The sequence below is a fragment of the Monopterus albus genome, unplaced genomic scaffold (genome assembly GCF_001952655.1).
Source record: "Monopterus albus unplaced genomic scaffold, M_albus_1.0 scaffold6.1, whole genome shotgun sequence".
In the NCBI taxonomy this organism is placed as follows: domain Eukaryota; kingdom Metazoa; phylum Chordata; class Actinopteri; order Synbranchiformes; family Synbranchidae; genus Monopterus; species Monopterus albus.
In genome coordinates, this window is record NW_018127886.1 from 6,084,588 (window position 1) to 6,106,980 (window position 22,393).

A 22,393-nucleotide genomic window follows, 5' to 3' on the forward strand; every position below is an offset into this window, starting at 1 on the left:
AGTGCTGCTTTTATAGGTAGGATTATTAAAGGAGAAAGAGATTAATATCTTTTATACCTTGTTGTGGGAAAAATATTCAATAATCAGTGACACTGTGTCTTAGATCTTTGAATTTTCACTTTCATCTTCTTATAATATATCTACAGTGGTTATTTATAAAGCATCGATATAGTTAGATGGTTGGAAAAAATATCATAAATTTGTCTTATATCTGAGTTAACATCTGTCCCTTTCATCTAGGGCTGACAGCAACATTTCTCTTTTTGAATGCAAAAGGCCCTTGTGTTATACGGACAACCTGTAAGATAGAGTTGTATTATGGATTGTTTTCAGCCTTAATATTTGCTAGATTGGCAAGCTTTTACCTGTCAGTCTACAGTTTTTGTAAGGGAGACAGCCCTGTCCTGTCTGCCCAGTTTAACATTTAACAGTTTCTTGCCATAGAAGCAAATAAATGTTAAATAAACACTCTGTTGTATCATCAAATTTATCTGCCAAGAACTAGGCTGTCACATTTGGATCTCTTTATATATTAAAATGCCAGAAGGCACCAGCCCAATGTGGCTACTATATTTTATTTAGCTCTCTTTTTCAAATTTATCTGTTCTAGATCGCATGATTTTATTTCGGGTCATGAGATTGAGGACTGAACCTTGGCCACAAGCGAGGAGGAGCAGAGAAGAGGTGGTGAGAGGAGAAAGTAAAGTCTGGTTGTTACAGTAAATGAAGAGTTCTGCTCAGATGGTTCCAATAAGTCTCAGGCCCGCAGCCACACAGGGGTTCTGCCACATGCTGTCCAGGCCAGCTGATGAGAAATGCCTTTTTTTTCCACCAGTTTACTTCACATTTTTCTTGGTTTGGGCTTGCAAATTCAAACCTCCTGCAAAAACCCTTAGGTGGAGAATAAGTGATGATGGGTGAGAAGGAGAGAGGAAGACTAACAGACAAACTAAAGGGGAAGGTTTGAGTGTCTGTCACTTTCTTGCTGTCTCGCTGTAGTTTGAGTGGAATTTACACCTCACAGAGTTTGTTTCTTCTTCAGCGCTACGCTTTCCTGCCAATTCAGTGATCTCATAGCACGCAAAGGCGCTACAACGTTCTGCAGTGCAGGGACCAAAAATGACATTCCATCAAACTATTAAATTTAAAGAAGCTGGTTGTAGACAGATGTGACATCTTCTGTTTTGTGTCAGTCTGCTTGTGTGAGATTCAAGCAATGAGGTAGTGGATGGGGTAAATGTTGAGGCCAGCACTGATTTGATGCTGCAAAGGAACTGACATGCAGAGGGAAAATTTCTCTAGTACTGGAAACCCTTGTCTGGTTTGGCTCACTAGAGATGTGACTGTAAGTGAACAGTGTTTGTCACTGTGTTTCTGTGTCTCCCGTCTTCTGCTTCTCTCTCCCTCCACCATTCTGCATTGTGTCCCAAAGCAAATATTGCTGAAGAAAACACTCCTTTATTCGAGTAATTGATAGTGTTACACGCTCTGTGAATTTGTCCCAAGCACCACTTCCCTATTTCTGTTTGCAGAGTTCCAGGAATTGTCTCATTTTGTATTTCACTTCCGATGTCAGTTGATAGAGTGGAGGTCAAGTTGTGTCAGTGCTCAATGCGAGTTTCCTAGCCTCATTATTAGTTGCCATTATTCTTGGCATGGATGCACTAGATGTGACTGATTTTCTTGAGCTCAGGAAATGTTTGTTTGCTATCCCAACTATTTGGGAACTTTGAAAACAGGGATTGATAATTGCTGATATGCGTTATAAATTAATTTGGAGGTCTGATTTTAACCTCCTTACTTTGATGTTTCATTGAGTAAATATTTGAGTTTTATTTTTCCAGGATGTCTTGGAAGTGTTTAGGTTCTTGGTTTGGAGCCTTTTTGCCCAGTTTCTTTTCTTTTACTCTTTTCTTTTTTCCCCTTCTTTCTTTTGTTGTGAAATAGCACAAAACAAAAAATTGTCTACTGCAGTAATATAAAACCACTTCCCTTTGTGTAAAAGCTTAGATAAATGTATTTCTCTGGACTAGTTTCACTTTTTTACAATTTAGAAAGAATTCATGACATCATTAAAAAAATCTGTGCTGTAGTAATTCAGTATATGCCTTTGTGTTTGTAGCTTTGTGTGTCTGTGTGCATTGACTAGCACCAATAAACAACCACTTTGCTCACTGAGCTTTCTTTTCAGTCAATAAATACACACTCTCAGTTAATATTCAACCAGGTTACTCTCTTTGTTCCTCTCTTAAACCTGCTACCAATTATTTCAGCTGATTTTAAAATGTGATAAATGTTCTTGCTTGATCGTATGATTTCTCTGTCTGGCTCTGACCGATTCAGTGTTTGTGCTCCTATTTATCACACACACAAGTCGAGCTGTTAGCCTTCAAACACCACCGACAGTGTGCGTGACCTTGATATACTGCTCCTTTATTTTCCCATTTACACTGCACCTGCTTCACTATAATGAACCAATATATCTACTCACTAATTGCCCTAAATAGATATCATAAAGCTCGGCCTATAAAGGGCTGTCCAGCAGTAAAACAGACATAACATGGGAACCTCTCTGTACATACACACACCTGCATGTACACACAGAACATATACAGTGGTGTACACAAGTATGTGCCTGTACGTGTGCAAGTGCACACAGACACATTACGCACAATCATCCAGCCTTTTAACAAAGGGCTGTAAATAACATAAAGTCGTTTTATTAACGAGGTCCTTCCTCCCTTGTTTTAAAGCATGCACGCTTCCTGTTTAAAGTTACCCCAACCTGGCAACCCTCATGCGCATTCACATGCGCTGCAGGGGTGCAGAGGTGGCCATGATGCTAAAAATAACAGAGAGAGGGTGAAGGTGTATAGTATATAGCCGCTGGCTACACATTGTTTAAATAGGACTTACTAGCAAACCAAATTTGAAAAATAGCCACTGGTAGATTTTAAAAGCAGATGTGACTGGAAAAGAAAGAAACTTGTATATTGTAGATACTGGCAATGTGATAATGCAAAAATAATGATAAAGTCATAACTGCCAGGTAAATTATCAGACTATCAACAGTGTATGAAATCTGTTAATGTAATAATCCATATTAGTTGATATTACATTGGCATTGTGTAATACATGGCACATTGTGAATACTTGCCTCTTATTACACTGTTACATTATCCAGGAGCTAAATAAAATGTTATTACATTATCTTTATCTTTGGAGAGATTCGACAAAATGTAATCTAGGCTCAGATTCCCACCCACACGAAAACTGCCATTCAAGTGTTCACATACAGAGAAAAAATAGATGGCTCAAACATAATGACATTTGACAGTAACATGATTTTGTGACTGTGGGACAAAGACACTGGAACTATTCATGTGCTGTTTTCAGTGTGGCACATGCACGCTCACCACAAATGATAGCTGTGTGACGATGACTGTAGAGACGCTGATTTAAGAGAAGCGAGTTGGTCGTTAGTGAGCGGGCCACATTCTGACACTCACAATGCAAGTAGACACACATGCACACACTTCAACCCAGATGGTTTTTACAAGGCCCCAGGCCCTCTCTGGCCTGCCTGCCTGCCTGCCTGGTTTTTAATTATGTTGAAGGCTGCCTGGCCCAGATAAAATGAGTCACATTTTAACACAGCTTCACTCACCTTCACAGACACAACACATACATGAGCTCACTGCAAACACGCACTCCAACACCTTGCACGCATATTACTAGCGAGCACACAAGACACAGACATGCATTTTACTCACGTGTGCCTTTGACAAACAATAAATATGTGTACCTTGATAAAGGGAGTGTATGTATGTATGTGGGATTTACAGCCTGTTTCTGCTTTAGCTGTTAGGTTGCCAGATGTGGCTACACAGGTGTACTATTACCTGCCCCAATATCAGGCTTTACACGCTGTGCTGCTTTTAAACACCCAATCTATACACACAGTATGACTCCTCCTGAACATGTCTCTGCTACTAACTCTGTAGATGAAATATTTCCACTGCCAATATTTTATATTCGAAATTTAAATGTATGAATGTGGCAGATTTACCTGTAACCTAAAGGTATGATGCCTATTGTTAAAAATGTATATTGCTAATAAAAGCAGCAGAATTTAATTCTCTAAGACAGCTGAAGTGCTTACTTCTCACATTTGAATTGTAAGAAGCACATCTGAATAAAATTTGAATGTAATTTGAATTTAGCTGGACAAATAAGTGGCTTCCACATTTGACAATTACCCTTGGTTTTTGTATTGTATCCTGCAGGTAATTTGGTGTCTTTTTGTGAATGTGCAGCGCGTGCATGAAAAGTCCAGAGTTAGGTGATATGGCAGTGAGAGACGAGGAGGAAACAAAATGCATAATTCTAAAAGAAGGACTTTAATGTGATGATGTGCAGCAGTAACACCAAACCATTTTGTTAGGACAAAATCTCTGTTTAAATGTGAAAATTTCCATAAGGAAAATGAATGAGTTGTGTTTGACAAATCGTGTCAACTTCACTATCAAAATGCTGAAAAGACCAAATTTTCCTGGACTGAAAAATGTCACACTCGGGTGGAAATACAATTTTGAATTAACCAAATTGAACTGATGCCTTTTCAAGGAGCTACTCTCTTACATTTTGGTGTGTGGTTTCTCCCTCATCCATTTTACATAGTGTGTGAAGCGTGCTTATTTGTGTTTTGTATGCTGCTTTCAACTGTATGGGCTTAAAAAGGATCAGTAAATGTCTGAGTTTGTGAAATTGCTGTATTTTTAGAAATAATTTCAGTCACACAAAGACATTGGGAATGTATAACAAGTTACACAAAGACTGAGTAAACCTTTAAAGATATCAGCGATATAATTTATGTTCAAATTTCGCAGATGTTTACACAGGTTTTTTTGCACAGACCTCAGTTTCTCATGTGTTTTTACAGGTTTAGAAAGGGTGATATGCACCCACAGTTATGGAATCATTTCTTAACATTGTTTCACAAGCTCAGAATCTAATGAAGCCTGGTTTTTATGTGCATGTACTGTTCACTTATGCACATCCCTCCCAGATTTACTAATATGAATGCAGAGTTACAGTAAGAGTCAGATATTTAATCGATTTGTGTGTGCATTTATATTCATCTTCCCCTTCATTCCTTCTCCATTTGTTTCACCATCATCTAACATCATCCTCACTCAGAGCCAAAGTACACAATCTCTCTCTCTCTGTGTCTTTTATTCTCTGTCTTTTTCCTTTTTGCTCTAAGAGAAGTTTTATTGACAGGACCCCTTGTGTGCCTGTCCACCTCTCACCTCCACACACATACACAGAAATGTGGATGGACACAGACTCATTTAGACTGTTGAGTGATGTGGCAGGCTAGGGTCATCTCTGCAGGGCCCCATCCATCACACACATGCATATATACACACACAGACACGTGTGTGAATGTGCACAAACACATCGGAGGCTGTGGGGATATGCATGTGTGCATGTTAAGGAGCCTCCCAACTGGAAACAGACCCTTTTCCAGAAAGGATACACACTCTCACACACACTTTATTTCTTGTTAGTCATCCTGCACCTTAATTTGCAACACTTCTAACAACCAGCTCCGCAGCCCCCTTCACAGCCACTCAATCTGTCACTGTCACTGCTCTGGTTCCGTGACTGGCCCTCTTCTCAGGGTAAAACAAAGTGTGTATGTGTACATGTAATACTTACTCTGCCTGGCATTTTTAGATTGTCTACAACCACCACAGTCTTGTGTTTTGCATATGCATGTGTCTACAGCTGCAGAGAGGAAGGGAAGCTTCATTTCCACATCTGCTCTTCTACCTGGATAGATTTCATGCCAGTCTGCCCCCTAGCAGCTATAAGGGGAAGCACATGTAATATTGCATCCCCACCCCCTTTTTCCTTATTTCTCTTTTTTGTTTTTATACAGGTTGTTGTGTATCCTTGATCTGGATCGATTAAAAGCAAGATCCACACTGAAAGGCAATTTGTCTTTGTTCTTTCTCTTTAAAACAACCTGTTTTCCTTTGTCTGCCACTTCCCCAGGATATGAGTAGGTGAATTAGGGGAGATCCGGCCTTCTCTCACAGTGTTCAGAGAGCTAATTTCCTGTTTTTCACAGGCAGATAAACCTTCAGTGCAAATAAATCTTTAAGGTAGCTATTATTTTTTTTAAGTCTGCTTATCTATCTGTCTTTATGTGATACAGTAGTCACATGCCTGAATCCAAGAAAAGCAAATTTAGTAGACTTTTACATATAGTTGTATAGTCATGACTTATTGTTTGCCTTGATACCTTCTGACATGAAAAAAGCTTCACAATATCATTAATCACTACCAATCACTGATTTCAGTGCCTAAACATAAAATACAAATCTTTGTCTGTTTTTCAACAGGAAGGAAAGGAAGTGTGAAAATGACAACAATCTTATGAAAGCTACTCCGTTACACAAATTGTAGACAAATACATGCAAACTAGGGTGTGTTCACACACTGAAACCCAGGGCAGTGCAACAAGGAACTAAGATCACACTTCATAAATATGGTCCCCAGAGCCACACAATAACCTAGCATTTATGTCTTGCATGTCTACATATATCTCCATCTCACATCAGAATCACAATCACCACTGCACTCTGAGCTGCCATTTCCATTTTCTGCCCTCTGTCAAACAGAAAATAATATGTACCTTGTCACCAACATCTATCCGTACAAGCAACTTTCCTCTACTTATTCAGGCCTGTGTGCCACACACATCCGTCATATATAACTGGCGGAGGAGAGGGCATGCCGAGACATCCATTAAAGGTTCCTAGCTGTCAAAGGTTCCCCTTTGTGTTGTGAGGAGCGATATAAGTGTCGTGCTCTTATCAGAGCTTCCTGTGGAGTTTGCCCTGCATCCTGTCCACTCAGAGCCGCTTCTCTTTCACTGAAGTCCCATTGTGTCTGTGCTTGAGAGTGTGTGTGTGTGTGTGTGTGCGTACACGTAATGTGAATGATTTTCTATGCTTTTTAAATCGCATAAAACTATAGCTCAAGCTCATAAATTCAATTTTTTTGGGGGGGGAGTTATTGACTTTAAATAAAATTTCTCTTCTGTTATTATAACTTTTATCTTATTTTCAAACGTTTCACCATCATTTGCCAAGATACTGTTTAATAAAGCTGTACTTTATGAGATAACCTGGCAAAAATACTACAACAGAGTGTGAAAGGCATTGCATTGATCAGACAGGTTGTAGACAGTTTAGTCACATTATTTAAACATGATCTATTTGGAGCTATAACCACAATTGGATGTCCCTGAAATGTAGACAGTAGCACTCATTGCACAAAGAAGCTCTTGTGTATTCACTACTGCAGCTGTTCGGTAAAGCTGAACCAGGAAACTGATTCCTAAACTGTGATGGAGGCTTACAATGGGCAGTTTGGGAACTACTTCTTCATTATTTTTCCCCTAAAGGTTTGAATAACATACTGGTTTTATTTAAAACCTGTTTGATCACCTGACTGCTGGCATGTGTTGCCCTGTCAAACGTATTATAATCAGGTTTGCCTCATTCCCAGATTGTAGCAATTAAAGTAGTGAAAAGAATTTTGTTATTACTGGTGATCATCAGTCCAGTTTGTAATTACCTGGAAGTCTTCTTTAACTGTAGAACACAGAAGATCAGTAAATTAGGTTGGAAGTGAATAGTTGATCTGTCCAAATGAGCAGAATCAGAATGAGAAAGGTTACTGTAGAGATGAAGGTGTGGCTGGAGTCGGTGCAAGAAGGTCAACATTTTGTTCATATAAAAGCAGCATTCCTGATATTTTTAGTGTCATACTTTCTGTCTCTAGCCTCTGATTTTACCTAGGAGGAAAATGTTTAGGGGAGAATTTTGAGTAACCAGGTTGGCTTTGTTTTGTTGAAACCCTTTCGCACGTGGAGCTCATGATTTCCAGCCGGGTCCTCCTCACCCACGTGACGTACTATAAAGAGAGGGGAGAGAGGAGAGAATAAAAAAAGGTAAATAAACAAACAATCAGCCGTGGGCTTGTTCTGGCTCTCCTTCTCTGTTGCACCTCATTTGAAGCCTTATAAATCAGACTTCCACCTGAAGACAGGGTGTTATAAGGCCTCCCAGACAGCACACATGTTCATGTGCAAAAAAAGCACAACACACATAGGTCTGCTGCTCATTAAGCCCACGATCAGACCCTGGGGTGTGTATAGGAGAAGGGGGACCCGTGTGTGTGAATGAACACCACCATGCTCAAAATGGTTGCATAGCACTATTCACACGTCAATCTTTGCAGACTCAAGATTCGCCACCCCCCTTCCCACAGCTTTTCCCCCTAAAAGAAAAGGAATAATCCCACCGTGACTCCACCTGGACCTCAACCTTTGTCCATGTATTCATAAAACATATGCAATACCTGTCTCAGCTCCATAGCAATGCCGTGACAAGTGTGCTCTGACTCCACTGCCTGCTGAAAAGTGATTGGGTGGAGTAGTAGGTGTGTGTGTGGTTGAGGGAGTATGCCTGGTTAGTCTTCAGTGACTGTTTTCACACATAAAATAAAGGCCTGCACTCGATCAAGCTGAGTGTTCAACTTGTAAACTGGAAGCAGAGGAGGCAGCAGCAGTAGGTGTGGAGTGTAAAGACTGGATACGTTTCAGTGTCTTGCACATTCTGACTATCTCGGCGTGAATTACGCAAAAGAAGATCTGATTTACACGAACACTTCCTTTTCCCCACATTTACATTTTTACTTCAGGCTTGTGGCCCAGAGTTTTTACACATAACTGTAGTTCGATTTTTTTTTATCAATTATTTTTAGTCAAGACACTAACAGCTATTGTTATTTTAAAGCAGGCACAGTTAGTAAAGAGGGTGCACTCACACTTTGGCTCAAAAGTAGCACAACACTAATGTTACCTCAAGCCATTACTTCAATCATGCATACACGCATGTACCTCAAACAGTTACCGTATTTGTAGAAACAAGCACACAGCCATTATTCAACACCTCCAACCAGACGCTTACATATTTACTCACCAAATTTGGCACCAGCACCCCCACCCACAAAAATACACTTTCTGCACATGCTCACGCAGACAAAAAGAACACGGCCATTCACACTTTATGAGCTGGGAATAAAACACCAGCATGCAGAAAAACAGCCAGTTAGAGAAGTTCATGAACTTTGTACAGTACATCTAAAAATGTCAGTTGGTTTGTTGGTTCTTCTCCATCACACCTCGGTTTCCTTCAGCAGACATTTGACTGTGATTAGGAGCACAGAGAGTCAAGCTAGAGGTCAGCGCTGAACTCAGGCCAGACTGATTGGGATTTGTAATTAGAGGAGTTGCTCTTTCTCAGGCCAGTTGTCCCCAGAGGATTCACACAGGCTCAGTATCACACGCAGCGCCGGGGTGAAATTGGAGCTTCAACCTCAGCTTGGTTAGAGGGTTAGCCTGTGGGTTTCAGATTGTCCAGCACCACACACAGATATATCAATATACACGTACATGCACTCAAAAAAGCCAAGAGGGGAAGAAAAACACTTCTGACTTAAAATATATGCACTGTCTTTTCAGTCTCAAATGGACTAATTGTTGTGTAACATAAAATTATATCTTCTTTTCTGTTTTTCAAAATATGCCATTATTTACTCATTTTGTAAAATATAAGGTCCCATTTTCTCTTCAGAAAAACAAAGCTTTGTTACTCCTTCCTGGTTTCCCCCTCACCTTTCACTCCATAATAAGTCCCATTTCTCTTCTTGTCCTCCTCCTCTTCCTCCTTTACCCCTATCGCCAACCTCCTTCATTCTGTGTGGAAGCAGGTAACATGACACCCACACTTAGAGTCTCTGGGGGTACAGGGGTTACACAGGGTGATCAATATGTGGCAGAGAAAGTCTTTAGACAAGTGAAAGAAGCCACAGTTTGTTCACTCCCTCCTTTCTCCTCCCTTCCCTATTTCATTTTCTAGTTGTCTGGATTGATATGGTTAGGTGGCCCTTACACCTTCTCAAATGTTTTATTTTTCTTAAAGTTGAGTGACATCAGACTCCTGGAAAAGCCTGATGTTCCCCTTTAAAGTGTTATATTTTTAACTGTACAGAACCTCCTTGGAAAATGTCAGATGTAGAAGTGATTTGGTAGAATGTAGAAGTGGATGATAACCCACTGTTCGCCATAAATGTATTTTTGCCTAACCTGTCACTTTCCAACAGGTGGTGGACGACATGGGCAATGTCAAGTTTGCGCTGGACACAGGCCCGGATGTGAACAGCAACAGCTGGCTCAAATACATCCGCTCTGCCCTGTCGTTTGAGGAGCAGAACCTTGCCGCCTGTCACCTCACTGGAGACCAGGTGAGTGACATGACAGAGGTGTCCTGGCTGAATTTGTAGTTCAAATATAAAAGAAACAGCACCGTGTTGTCAGCAAGAAATAGAGATGAGAGGGGAGTGGCTGTTATTGCTTCCCATCCGCTAGTAGTGGACACCAGGTTCACCTGTGTTAACATGTGTGCACGTCTTTTCTCTGTGCTGACCACTGTGGTGGCAAAATGTATGTGGTAATAGAGACCAAGGGTCTGAGGCTATGCCATTACTGGAAATGACCCATGTAAAGAGGCAGAAGAATAGCCTGACACACCAAAGCCTGAAAACAACCATCATCCAAAGCAGGGTCTGCTTCTGTGAAGTTTCTCTCTTTTTGGTTCTTATGTCCCATCTCCTCTGTCTCTGTAAAGATCCCTGGGCAGCCAGTGCTCATTAAACCCCAGCTACTTAACTAGGCCCTAACCTCAACCCAATGTGTGCCACAGCTTTCTCCTGCAATATATTAGCATACAGTAGTTCTCTGTTTATCCTGCTCAGGCTGTTTTTTTTTTTTTTTCTATTTTGCTTTGCTGAATCTTGTTCTAATTTCTGCAAGTGAAATACCAGTGGTTTTACTCTGTCAATATTTCACACACATTTCAATTTCATTTCAGTTTGGACTGATGATAACTCACAACTTACTGGGATAGAAGAAGTGTAGAATTTCAGAAAATAAATGCTGGAAAAACAAACCAAGAAAAGGGAATAAGATGAATTGATGCTTTAACATAACATGAGGTGTGACAGTAGTCAAATGCATCCATGTGACTTGCCTGTGTGTTTCCACATTCCTGTCACTCCACTGTTATTTGTCTCCTAATCCCTGCCTACATGGCTCTTTTCCCCTCCTGTCTCCATCTCTAGCCGCCTGTTCCTCGCTGTCTTTGTCTCCTTTCTCTGTCGTCATGTCTTGATCTGCCACCTGTCACTCTGTCACACTGAGGGGACAAGCTAGTGTGTCCATCTGAGCTTCAGTCATTAAGCCTGACCGATAGAGAGAAAGGGGGCTTGCACCAAGCAAGAGAGGGAGCACACAGGGGCCTCCGAGATTGACAAGCACCAATTGGCTGGCAACACCAACCTGCCTAATCCTTTTAAGATTTTCACATCAGTGCCCCCTGCCACTGCCACACAATGTCAAAGAAAGAATCATGGCACCGACGAAAATTGCGGAGAATTATCGGATAGAAGAGGCCACGTGCACGGGTGCTATTTGCTGTCTTTTGCAGTTGTTTGTACTTAACAAGTGGCCTCGCTTTTGTTTGCCTGAGCAGTTGCTTGGCGTACTGGCTCACAGGTATGACCCTAACATTTAGTATTAACAAACACGACACACAGCCACTCAGTGCTAAAATGTATAATTTAACAGACTATTCAGGTTTATTTTTCAGCATCTACAGTGCATGAGTTTATGGAAATGTGTGCACATGGGGCAAATTCAAATGCAGGGAGTAACCTTTTAAAAAACAAGTGGATAATTTGTTTGCTATTAATGATGTAAGATGAATAAACATATATATGAGCATAAATAATTTAGATATTTATGATAACGCAGTAGTTTGGCACTGTTCTATATACTGCTTTTGTTCCATATACATCAAGTGCACACAGTTCTACGGAAACGGTTTGTTTAGGTGGGTTGTTGGTTTTCACGTTTTTCTAGTGTCTGTCAGAAATGTGTCGTGTACACATCTGCATTTTTCTGTTGTTCTCAGTTGGTCCTGACATGCACGCACAAGTGCACACACACGCATTTCCAGCAACTGCTCTCACTTAATCCTGCCTGCAATTTCATCCTAATGCAATATTCAGGTTTCTTAAATAATGGCCAAACCAAACAAGGCACATGAAGTTTCCAATGTGAGTGTGTGTTTGTGTGTGTAAGTGCATGTGTGAGTTTATATGTGTGTATCCAAATGAAATATTTCCCATTTGTTTTGAATGCCAACTATCACCCAGCACTGGTGCCTAAGTGGGCCCAGCCAGTGTTTCTAAGGCCAAGTTGCATGTAATGAAGGAAATGACTAAGAGAGTGCGACGGGTGCTGTGTGTGTGTGTGTGTGTGTGTGTGTGAAGAGAAGATGAACCTTATCCACCAGTCCTTCATCTTTTGTTTTTTGTGGTGGTGCTGTTTGATGTGCACTTCTACCCCCAGTGGATCTATCAATAAATAGACACTGTTGTGTGTGCATGTGTTGGTGGGTGGGTGTATATGAGGCCTCAGCAGGAGAGCATTGCGGGCCCTGCGGCTGGCATTGATCGATGAGGCATCTGTCCCCTGAACACTGGACAGAGTTGGGAAGAGGTCAAGACGGGTCTGAGTGTGCGGGCCTCACTGTAGAAGACACACACACAGAAACATAGATTCAAAATGCTGCAAACACTGTTAATTAGGAATGTAATTAAAATTTATTTATTAACTGGTTTATTCATTGAAAAGATAAAAATATGTAGTGTATGCTGCTCCATAATCAGGTCATCAGATGAGGAAACTGTCATAAATATCACTAATTAAGCTATTTTATGAAATAAACTAATTCCATGCAATATTGCATATAACAAATTGTCTAGGTAAATAAACAGGTTATTGATACTTTTTGTCCTTTATACATTTTTTCAAGTGTGTTTTTTTTCCAAGAACCACATCGGTATCTCATAGAATGTTTTTTTTTTTTTTGCTACAAAACATCAAATATTAATGTTAATAAATGATAGTAATTGAACTATTTAATCAATGTTTTAAAAGATATTTTCAGTTTTACACGTTGTGTTAAATCATCTTATTGTTCCAGTTACAATTCTGACCCCGTTTAAACCAAACTTGACCTCAGAGTTTAAATAAATTTCTCCCATTGTTAGTGGTTATTTTTAGGCCAGGCTGGAAGAAACTGAAAGAAATCATGTTACTGCATTTCGAACTAAAGTTAAGTAACATTACCCGTGGGCCTATTGATACATTTTCTGGGCTTATCTGTTCGTGTTTGTCCGGGCAATATGAATGTGTCTGAGAGTGACAGAGTGGCTCATATGGTAAGTGCAAGTCTGTCAGGCTGCTTTATCCATTATTTACATCAATAATAGATTTATCAGGCGGGCAAAGCGGCGGCTGGGATCGGAGATGTGGGGAGGGGTCTGCGCCGCAGATCCCTCAATCCTTTTGGCTGGAGATAAGATGAGGAGGAGTGGCCGACGGGGTACCGAAAGAGCACCAAGGGGCAACAGGGAATCACTAATGAGAGGAAGAGAGAGAGAGGGATAGAGAGAGAGACTCATCATCATCATCCTCCTCATCAAAGACGCGCTCACTGACTAGATCAGAGAGTAGCCCAGTAGAGGAGCGTCGGGCTTCATCCAGCCAGAGGAAACGATCACCGACCGTTCGCAGCGCGCCCGGCCGCTCCGTAGTCTCCTCTCCCCGGCCCTGTCCGCTCCCGCGCCCCGCTCACTCTCAGGTAGATCTACTATGGGCTGTGTCGTCAACTCCACCGGGACTGAAGTGCTACTGCAGCTGGAGGCTCTCCGTAGCGCCGCGCAACTTTCTCAACTCTTCCGTCTCACGGAGAAAAGAAAGGTCAGGTCCAAAAAGACTAGAAACAGTATTTAGCCTACCTGTTATTGTTGGTATTAGTTGCTGTTAATAATAATAATAACAATAATGATAATAATAATAATGCAACATATGCAAAAGCCTATGTACAATATTTCATTGATTTGGGCGCTTGTTTCCGGTCTCGTCTTAAGAGCTCCAAGTCCTGAAAGTTAGTTTCAGCAGCGTTTCTGTGTGTTTGTGTGCACGACTCATGAATGAGTGTGCTCTGCTTTCCTTGTTGTGGTGGCATCGTTGGATTGGTGCAGAGCGCCCTCAGGTGTTCAGACATCACACCTTCTGTCAGGTCGAAGTGGTTGGTTGCGGTGTGGTTCACTGGGATGCAAGAAGGTGGAATATTTTTCATTGTAAAACTACTAATTGTGACCCAGATTAATGAAGTTTCTTTAGCCTGTAAGTGTAAGTTTAGTTTGGCCCACCGTTTTCTAAGTGTTGGATAGAAACAGGTTAAGGCCTGGACTCGGCCTCGGATTTTGCCATACATTTATTCCTGTTTTCTCCGTTGTCCTTGTCTTTATTCATACCAAAAACCTCACAATCCAGTAATAATTAATGCCCGATCGAGTCATTTAAATGGCCTCAATCAAATGGGTTGTTTTATGCAGATAAATAATCGGCATTTCCCGAACTGTTGCAGCTGTAAATTAAAAAACGCACGAAGGCACCTCGAGCTGTTCGATGTTTATTTTTGTTACACTCTCCACTTTATTTTCAGACTGTTCCGATTTATTACAGCAGCATTTCTGGTTTTCCTCTGCACTTTCTTTGTTTGAATGTTGAGTAATTATTTTTGAAAGAACGCAGCCTTTCTAATTTGTGTTTTATTTGTGTGATTTGTAAAAAAAAGAGAGCTATATTCGTTTTGTTTACTTTGCAGAGTTTGAGTACATGTGGAATAAAATAAACCACCGTGTGTCATAAAATAAAATAACCTCTGACGACCAGTATTTAAATACATTTGGAAATGTAGTGAGCATCTCTGCTAAACATATTGTCTTTCAGTGGCAGCCTAGATGATCTTATTTTAGGTAGCCTATTGCTGGTGGTTTATTTTCTTAATAACAGATTAATATGCTAATAGCATCAGTTCAAACATTAGTCCAGTCCTTTTACTGCGATAATAAATATGTGGGGGCCCAGATTTAGGCTATTAATTCCATTTTGACCCTAAGTTAAAGTCCCCCTCTCTCTTTCTCTCTCTCTCTCTCCTCAGATTTATTATAAAGCTGTCCGGGACATTGAAGCAGGGGAGGAGCTTTTAGTGTATATGAAGGACGGTATTTTTCCCGAGGGATCCATGGCACCTAACTTACAAGGTAAGATTAATGCGCGTCATTAGCGCACATTTTAAACAAACTGCAACCTGCATCCTGTGCTGCTTTTGCTGCGAGCACACTCCGTAACCCCGTGATGTGACGGAACGAATATGCATATTCTCTCCCCACAAGTATTTTTTCCCCACAAGAAATATGAATTATTTGAATACAAAATTTTCCAGGATGGGATTAAATCCCACATTAGAGCATCAGGTAGAAGGCCCTTTTGGAGCTGTCATTTAAAATAGGCTCCTCCTAAGAGTCTGCTCTGAAATGTGCGCATCTTTGCCTCAAACACTGTTGGCACTTGTCATATTCCATGTTAAGTAAGGATAAATTCTCTGTTAACGGAAAACACACATTACAATGAGCACTTGTGGCCTTGAAGCTGCCAGTTTAGAATTTCTATATCACATCGGATAAAGAAGAATCTAATAATATTGTAGAGATCCTTCACTTGGCATGTTATGATGTTCTAAATTGTTATGGTTCCTTGATGGGTGTGGAGCTTCAGGGGTTAAGAGGTGTGAGAGCGGGAGGGAGAGAAGGGTGGAGGGGATTTGAGCTACAGAGGGAGTTAGCAGGTTGTTAATTTTTTTTCTTGGTGTTGTTGGGCTGTTGTTTTGGCGTGGTTACGGCCAACAGTAACCGGTTGTCTTCCTTGTGTCCTGCGGGACGCTACAATATCTTGTTATTGTCAGATCAAGTCTGATTTATCACCAGCAATTCAGCCTAAGCGTTTGTGTTCGTTCTAGTGGCCATTTGGATAATCTAGGCCCGTTAGTCTATCAAAGTCACTGACTCATGCGTTTAGTGAAGTGATGCCCCCGGGAATCTGGCCTTGGTTCGAGTTTTTAGAAAATGTGGATCAACTTATAGTATTCCGGTTTAAACGGACATACTGTAAAATGGGTTCGCTAATAAACGTCACGGGAGCCCGAAGTTTGCTTTTATAATGCAGGTGTCTTTTCGCGCACCTTTCTAGTTGAAGAGTAAGTGAATGGAAATTGGTGCTGAGGAAAAACGTGTCTTCCAGATGAATTTCTGTGTGTTCCTGTTGGATTCCTGCTTTCAGCTCTAACAGTCGCCAGGTCGTGTGCGTTCAGTGCTCCGCTACATTTTGCTGTACATTGTTGTAGGCAAATTGGCTCACATTTCAAAGTGCGTCACATTTTTAGGTGGTCTCACCCACTCGTCTCCCTTCTGAGCGCGTAACCCGACTCGGTGCATTCACCGCCTTTCAACCGTCCATCCATGTCAGGCTGAATATGCACAATATTTTTATCTTATAATCTAACTTGGACAGCTGTTCACTGTTAGTCTGGGCTCTTCTTTTTAAGTTCACTTAAGCGGAAAAGGAGGCTGCAGTTCCCTTGTATTTCTTTAAAACATCTTGGATTTAATGTGGTGACACGTTGTTGTCAGGTATGGTCGTGCTGTTGTGTTTCCAGTCCACGGATGGAAACGAGATTACTCTTTTTTGTCATTGCTTATAAGATGGTGGAGGTGGAGCAAGATGTTCACCAGTTTCCCCCGTGCATGATGCACAGTTTATGCACAGGTCTCCGCGAAAAAGAAACAGAAGGCTTCGGTATTGGAAAGAAGCGGACTGGCGTGTTCTAGGAGCGTGTGCATTAAAGTTCATCTGCTGTTTGAGGATGTTTATTTGTGAGTGAGAGAGACTGAAAAAAACAGAGGTGAGACAGTGACAGTCCACATATAGGGATGAAAGTGTCTGCTTTTGTGCTTGTCTCCATGTATTTGTGTGAGTGAGAGAGAAAGGTAGCAGGACTGAGTGGGAGCTTGGCAGTGCAGCCCTGCTCTCTGTATCTAGCTTATCGGAGACGGAATTTGAAGTAGAGGACTTGAGGAGTCCCCTGAGACCTCACCCATGCTCCCAGATTAGCTGCTAAACTGCACATAATTGTGCTTCCCTCCGTCTCCCAGAGAGCTATTAGTCTCCCCTTTATAACCCCTCCACCCCACCCGCCCAGACCAGACTAACTGAAAATATGCAGGCACGCCTATGCACACACACAAGCACCTTACATGGATCCAGCCAGGATTTCTCAGGATCCATGTTGGAAGAGGGGTTTTCCAGTACTTTTGTTATGCCCACACACATTTCCATATGTTAAATTCAGCAGAGTTCACTGCAGTTATTATGAGCCAGCTCTTTGTTTCCCTTTCAAAGATGACAAACAAAGCCTTTCTTACATATACCACTCTGTGATATATGTGCACACCGATGTCAAAGTGAGCCAGTTAGTTTAGCATTTGAGTTCAGCGTAATGGCCCATTGACCAGAAGGTCATTTATCCTTCTCCCCAAGGTTATACACATTGATGTTGCTACACTAATGCCCTTTTAATGTGTCCAAGAAGTTCCAGCTGGATAAACGGTCACATGCAGTAGAAAACAGGTGAGCCATGCAGTGTAAGTCATTTTGGATAAACTCATTGAGTCCAGCCTGAAATGATGGATGGGCGTGCATGGCATGCTGGGACACCTGGGGACCTGATTCAGGCATTGGCTGCTTGGGTCATGGCAAAGATGGCAGGTTGGCACTGAAACCACCATGGGGTTGGCGCCACTGTGCCCCAGCTTACCTCTGGTCCTTGTGGCTCATTCTTTTTGGAAAATGTTCACATAAGCATGTGCACATACTCACACATACACATTTATGCCCGTGCGTAGACACCCCTGCAGGCTTTCCCCTGATCTGTTGAACTTGGCATCTGACTCAGGAACTTGCTATTGAAAAGGCTGGCTCAAGTTTTATGTATTTGACCTTGGTGGTGAGAAGTATTGTAAAGGTTATCAACACGGAAGGGGAAGACCAGCCCCTATTGTTTCCCCTGTGTGCTATTACAGCTATGGTCTCATGCAAACACTTGCTTTAACAAGCAATTAACTGTGTTAATGAAGGTTATATCTCACTGCTAATTGATTCCCCTTTTATGTGAATGTCAATTGCAGGTTTGTTGCTTTTACCGTTTGAAGTCTATTTAGCTGTAACTAACACACAGATTGTTAATTGACTTTTGTCCTTATTTAATACCATCACCTGTTCTTATGTGCAACTGGATACTTGGTTTTGCATCTCTGTGAAGATGCAACCTGCAAGAAACAAGCACTCGCTCATTCATTTTTTACATACATTAAAGCCAGTAGGCACAGTAAAATGTCATCCATTAATGATGTAAATTGTCAGAGGTCTCATTTGCACCTAATAATATTAATAAGAACATGGTAAGAGAAGCTACAATTAGTTGATGTGAAGATAAAATTGGAGAATGTTACTCAAAGTTTTCACATTTTCTTTTATTTGTGTGGACTTTTTTAAATTGAGCTAAATTTTATGTTGATTAATATGTGCTTGTAAAAAAAGCTGCTTTTTTATGTAAGATAGTCTATTGTTTGAAACTGCAACACAATCTGTGGGGAGGATTTTTAAAACACAACTGGAAAACAGTTTTGACAGTGGGAATCAGTAAGGATTTTGTACATTTATATTGTTGTTTCACTCATCTCAAACATTTAAACATTTATTATTCATATCAAACAGTTTGTAAATGCTTTCTTCGCACAGCTCAGGTGGATTTCAGTGGATATTACACTGTATGTCAGTGAGCTTAATTGTGTGGTGCTAAACAAATCTGTGTTTTTGTGTGCATGAGCAGATGAGCAGATGTACCGCTGTGAAGGCTGCGATGAGCTGTTCTCCTCAGCGCTGGAGCTACGGCGGCACCAGAAGTATTCCTGCTCTAGTGCTGGCTCCATCTTTGACACACTGAGAGAGGACTTCAAACAAGAACGTGAGGACAGTGATGAGCCTGTCCATGAGTGCAAAGACTGTGAGAAGATCTTCCCAAATGAGTACAGGTATACAGACGCTTGATTAGAATTTCTAAAACATTTCACTATTTAAAAAGACAGACACAGTCAACACATAGCCACTTATCTTATGATTCACTGATGAACTCTCTTGCTCTCATTGAAGCTTGGGCCAACACATGATAGTCCACACAGAGGAGAGGGAATACAAGTGTGACCAGTGCCCCAAAGCCTTCAACTGGAAGTCCAACCTCATCCGTCACCAGATGTCACATGACAGTGGCAAGCGCTTTGAGTGTGAAAACTGTGATAAGGTACAGCATACCCGGCACGTAAGTTGTGCACAGGACACACAGGCTTTTTCTGCTTCAGAAATTCTGCTACTCTGGTAATTAGGCTTCATTCATAATGGTACTGGACATATTTAGTAACTCTGATATCAAAGCATACCTTATACATATTAACGCAATGAAAACTGTATATTTTCATTAACAGTCCCATACAAAACAGGACAACTGCATTGTTAATTATGCTGTAAATTGTACTTTTATATGCTTATTTCAAATTTCAGGTGTTCACAGATCCCAGCAACCTTCAGCGCCACATCCGCTCCCAGCATGTGGGGGCACGTGCTCACACATGTCCTGAATGTGGCAAGACCTTTGCCACTTCATCAGGCCTCAAACAGCATAAACACATCCACAGCAGTGTCAAACCTTTTATCTGTAAGTCAGAGCTTTGGACATTAGTCACCATCTTACTCCTTACTAGTACACTGATCTCTCTTCATTCTACCCTACCTAATTCTCTGCCATGCAGTCTCTTTCTTCTCCAGCAAAACTAGCTTTATGATTCTGTTTGCATCTTCAGAACCAAGCACACGTCCAGAGATCATATTTGTTTTGCTATTAATTATATACTGCAAATAATATTTTTGACCTGTTCACCTGTTTCTTTTAACAAAACATTATTACCCATACATTAAATTATTGCGGACTATTTTATAATAATAACACAAGAAAACTGATACACAATTTTAAATGATGTATCAGAGACCTTTTGCTCTCTTTGAAGTAATTGTCTTGCATTTGTTTTGTAATTGTTTGGCGGGTTCGATTTACAGAATGAGTCACTGATTTCAAACAGTCCCTTACGTCTCTACAGCTACTTGACCAGCCCTTTACATTCAGATGTATGTGTTGCTGTTGATTTGGTATACAGAGTTAGAGACAGTGTTAAAATGGGTTTAACCAGGCCCTGATGGGCTGCGTCTTTTTGCTCCCCCAGGTGAGGTGTGCCACAAATCCTACACCCAATTCTCCAACCTCTGCCGCCACAAGCGTATGCACGCTGACTGCCGCACTCAAATCAAGTGTAAGGACTGTGGGCAGTTGTTCAGCACTACCTCCTCCCTCAACAAGCACCGCCGCTTCTGTGAGGGCAAAAACCATTATGGCTCTCCTGCAGGGATGTTCAACCCTGGCATTCCCATGAGCTCCAGCCCCATCATGGCCAAGGCCAAGTCTCATCATCCCCACCTTCCAGGTCTAAACCAGTCAGGTTTAGGATTCACTGACTTCTTTCCCTCCCGACCTCATCCTCACGCTGGCTTGCCCTTCTCCCCAGGACCCCATGGCTTCCCATCACTCCCACATGGCTTCCCAGGTATCTTCCCCCCATCACTGTATCCACGACCACCTTTATTGCCGGCCAGTTCGTTGATAAAGAGCCCACTGGGTGGCAGCAGTCAGGAGGTGAAGCTGCCTCGGAGTCCCCTAGATGCCCCTCCACTGTCCTTGGTTAGCTCCACAAACAGTAATGGAGGCAACAGTTTGAGTCAAGAAGACAAAGAGAAAGAAAACAAACTGGATTTGTCTTCTAGTGGAGAAGCCAAGCCAAAATCTAAGATTACAGACATGTCTGACGGTAGTGACCTTGAAGATGTTAATACCACAAGCGGGACAGATTTGGATACCACCACTGGTACTGCTTCAGGTGATGGTACTGACCTGGAGAGTGATGGAGAGAGTGAACGTGAGCACAGTGGTAAAAGAAGGAAGCCATCTGGGGCTATATCAAGTCAAGAGGGGCACCAGTTAGACGACACGAGCAGTGCATTGATATCAGCCATGTCTAGTTCGGGTAACCTTGCTATTGATCGTCCATTTCTCTCTTCTGCATCATCTCACCACTCCTTCTTCCCTCCCCCTGATGAGCAAGTCCTCCCACCCACCACAACAAATGCTAATGCAGCCACCACGGATTCCATCAAAGCCATTGCCTCTATTGCTGAGAAATATTTTGGTCCAGGTTTGATTGGTCTTCATCAGGAGAAGAAGATGGGACCACTGCCATACCATTCCATGTTTCCCTTCCAGTTTTTGCCCAACTTTCACAGCTCCCTCTATCCCTTCAGTGCTGATCAAGGTACCCTCAATCCTAGCATGTTCTTTAAGGCAGACCCCAAGTCACCTCGCGAGCAGCTGCACAAGATTGTTTCTGGTGCCCCGGGAGCTCCTGCTCCCACAGCAGAGTCACCGTTTGATCTCACCACAAAGCCCAAGGAGACCAAGTTAGCACCTCCCACCCCAACAAACCGCTCAAAATCCAACAGTAGTACTGGGAGTAGTAGTGGACCTTTAGCAATATCTAGCAGTGAAGAACAGCCGTTGGACCTCAGCATTGGCAGCCGGAGCCGAGGTGGTCATAATGGCGTGGCAACTGAACCACAGAATCGAAAGAACCACATCTATGGAGTTGGAAAGGGGGTCTCCATCAAAGACGAAACCCAAGCTGGCTTTCCACACCCACATTCCCAGTCGTTGCACCAGTCCTCCATCATCCAGCACCAGCAGCCCCAGACACAGCCACACCAGCCACCACCCCTGCACTACGCCAAGCCCTCAGCATTCTTTATGGACCCCATATACAGGTATTTCAGCCCCGATTTGACCAGAAATCATTCCCTGATCAGTGTTTTTTTTATGTACACACATTGAAGAACACTGAAAAACATAGAGGTTGGTGGTTAGAGTGTGGTTGCTGGCTGTAGATGAACTGTGACCTTGGTACGTAACCCTCTGCCTTGTTGTTGGTCCAGCAGGGTGGAAAAGAGGAAGCTACTCGACCCTGTAGGAGCACTGAAGGAAAAGTTCCTCAGGCCCTCACCAGCACTCTTCCATCAACAGGTAGGTTTACAGCACATGTAAATACACACTCCACGCAGACAATCTGG

General features: G+C 41.9%; 1 protein-coding gene across 12 annotated transcripts in view; it reads left to right on the plus strand.

Annotated features, from left to right (window-relative positions):
* prdm16 (PR domain containing 16) overlaps window positions 1–22,393 on the plus strand; it is a 256,337-nt gene that overhangs the window by 220,223 nt on the left and 13,721 nt on the right. For 6 of the 12 annotated variants that reach the window (XM_020616031.1, XM_020616039.1, XM_020616112.1 and 3 more), the window contains 7 exons: window positions 10,246–10,386; window positions 15,219–15,321; window positions 19,005–19,206; window positions 19,325–19,490; window positions 19,730–19,883; window positions 20,413–22,090; window positions 22,259–22,346. In XM_020616031.1, coding sequence (XP_020471687.1) covers window positions 10,246–10,386; window positions 15,219–15,321; window positions 19,005–19,206; window positions 19,325–19,490; window positions 19,730–19,883; window positions 20,413–22,090; window positions 22,259–22,346 — 2,532 coding nt within the window. Of the gene's footprint in view, window positions 1–10,245; window positions 10,387–13,618; window positions 13,970–15,218; window positions 15,322–19,004; window positions 19,207–19,324; window positions 19,491–19,729; window positions 19,884–20,412; window positions 22,091–22,258; window positions 22,347–22,393 lie in introns of those variants that run through there. The other 6 variants (XM_020616049.1, XM_020616066.1, XM_020616059.1 and 3 more) reach the window with 6 other exon arrangements.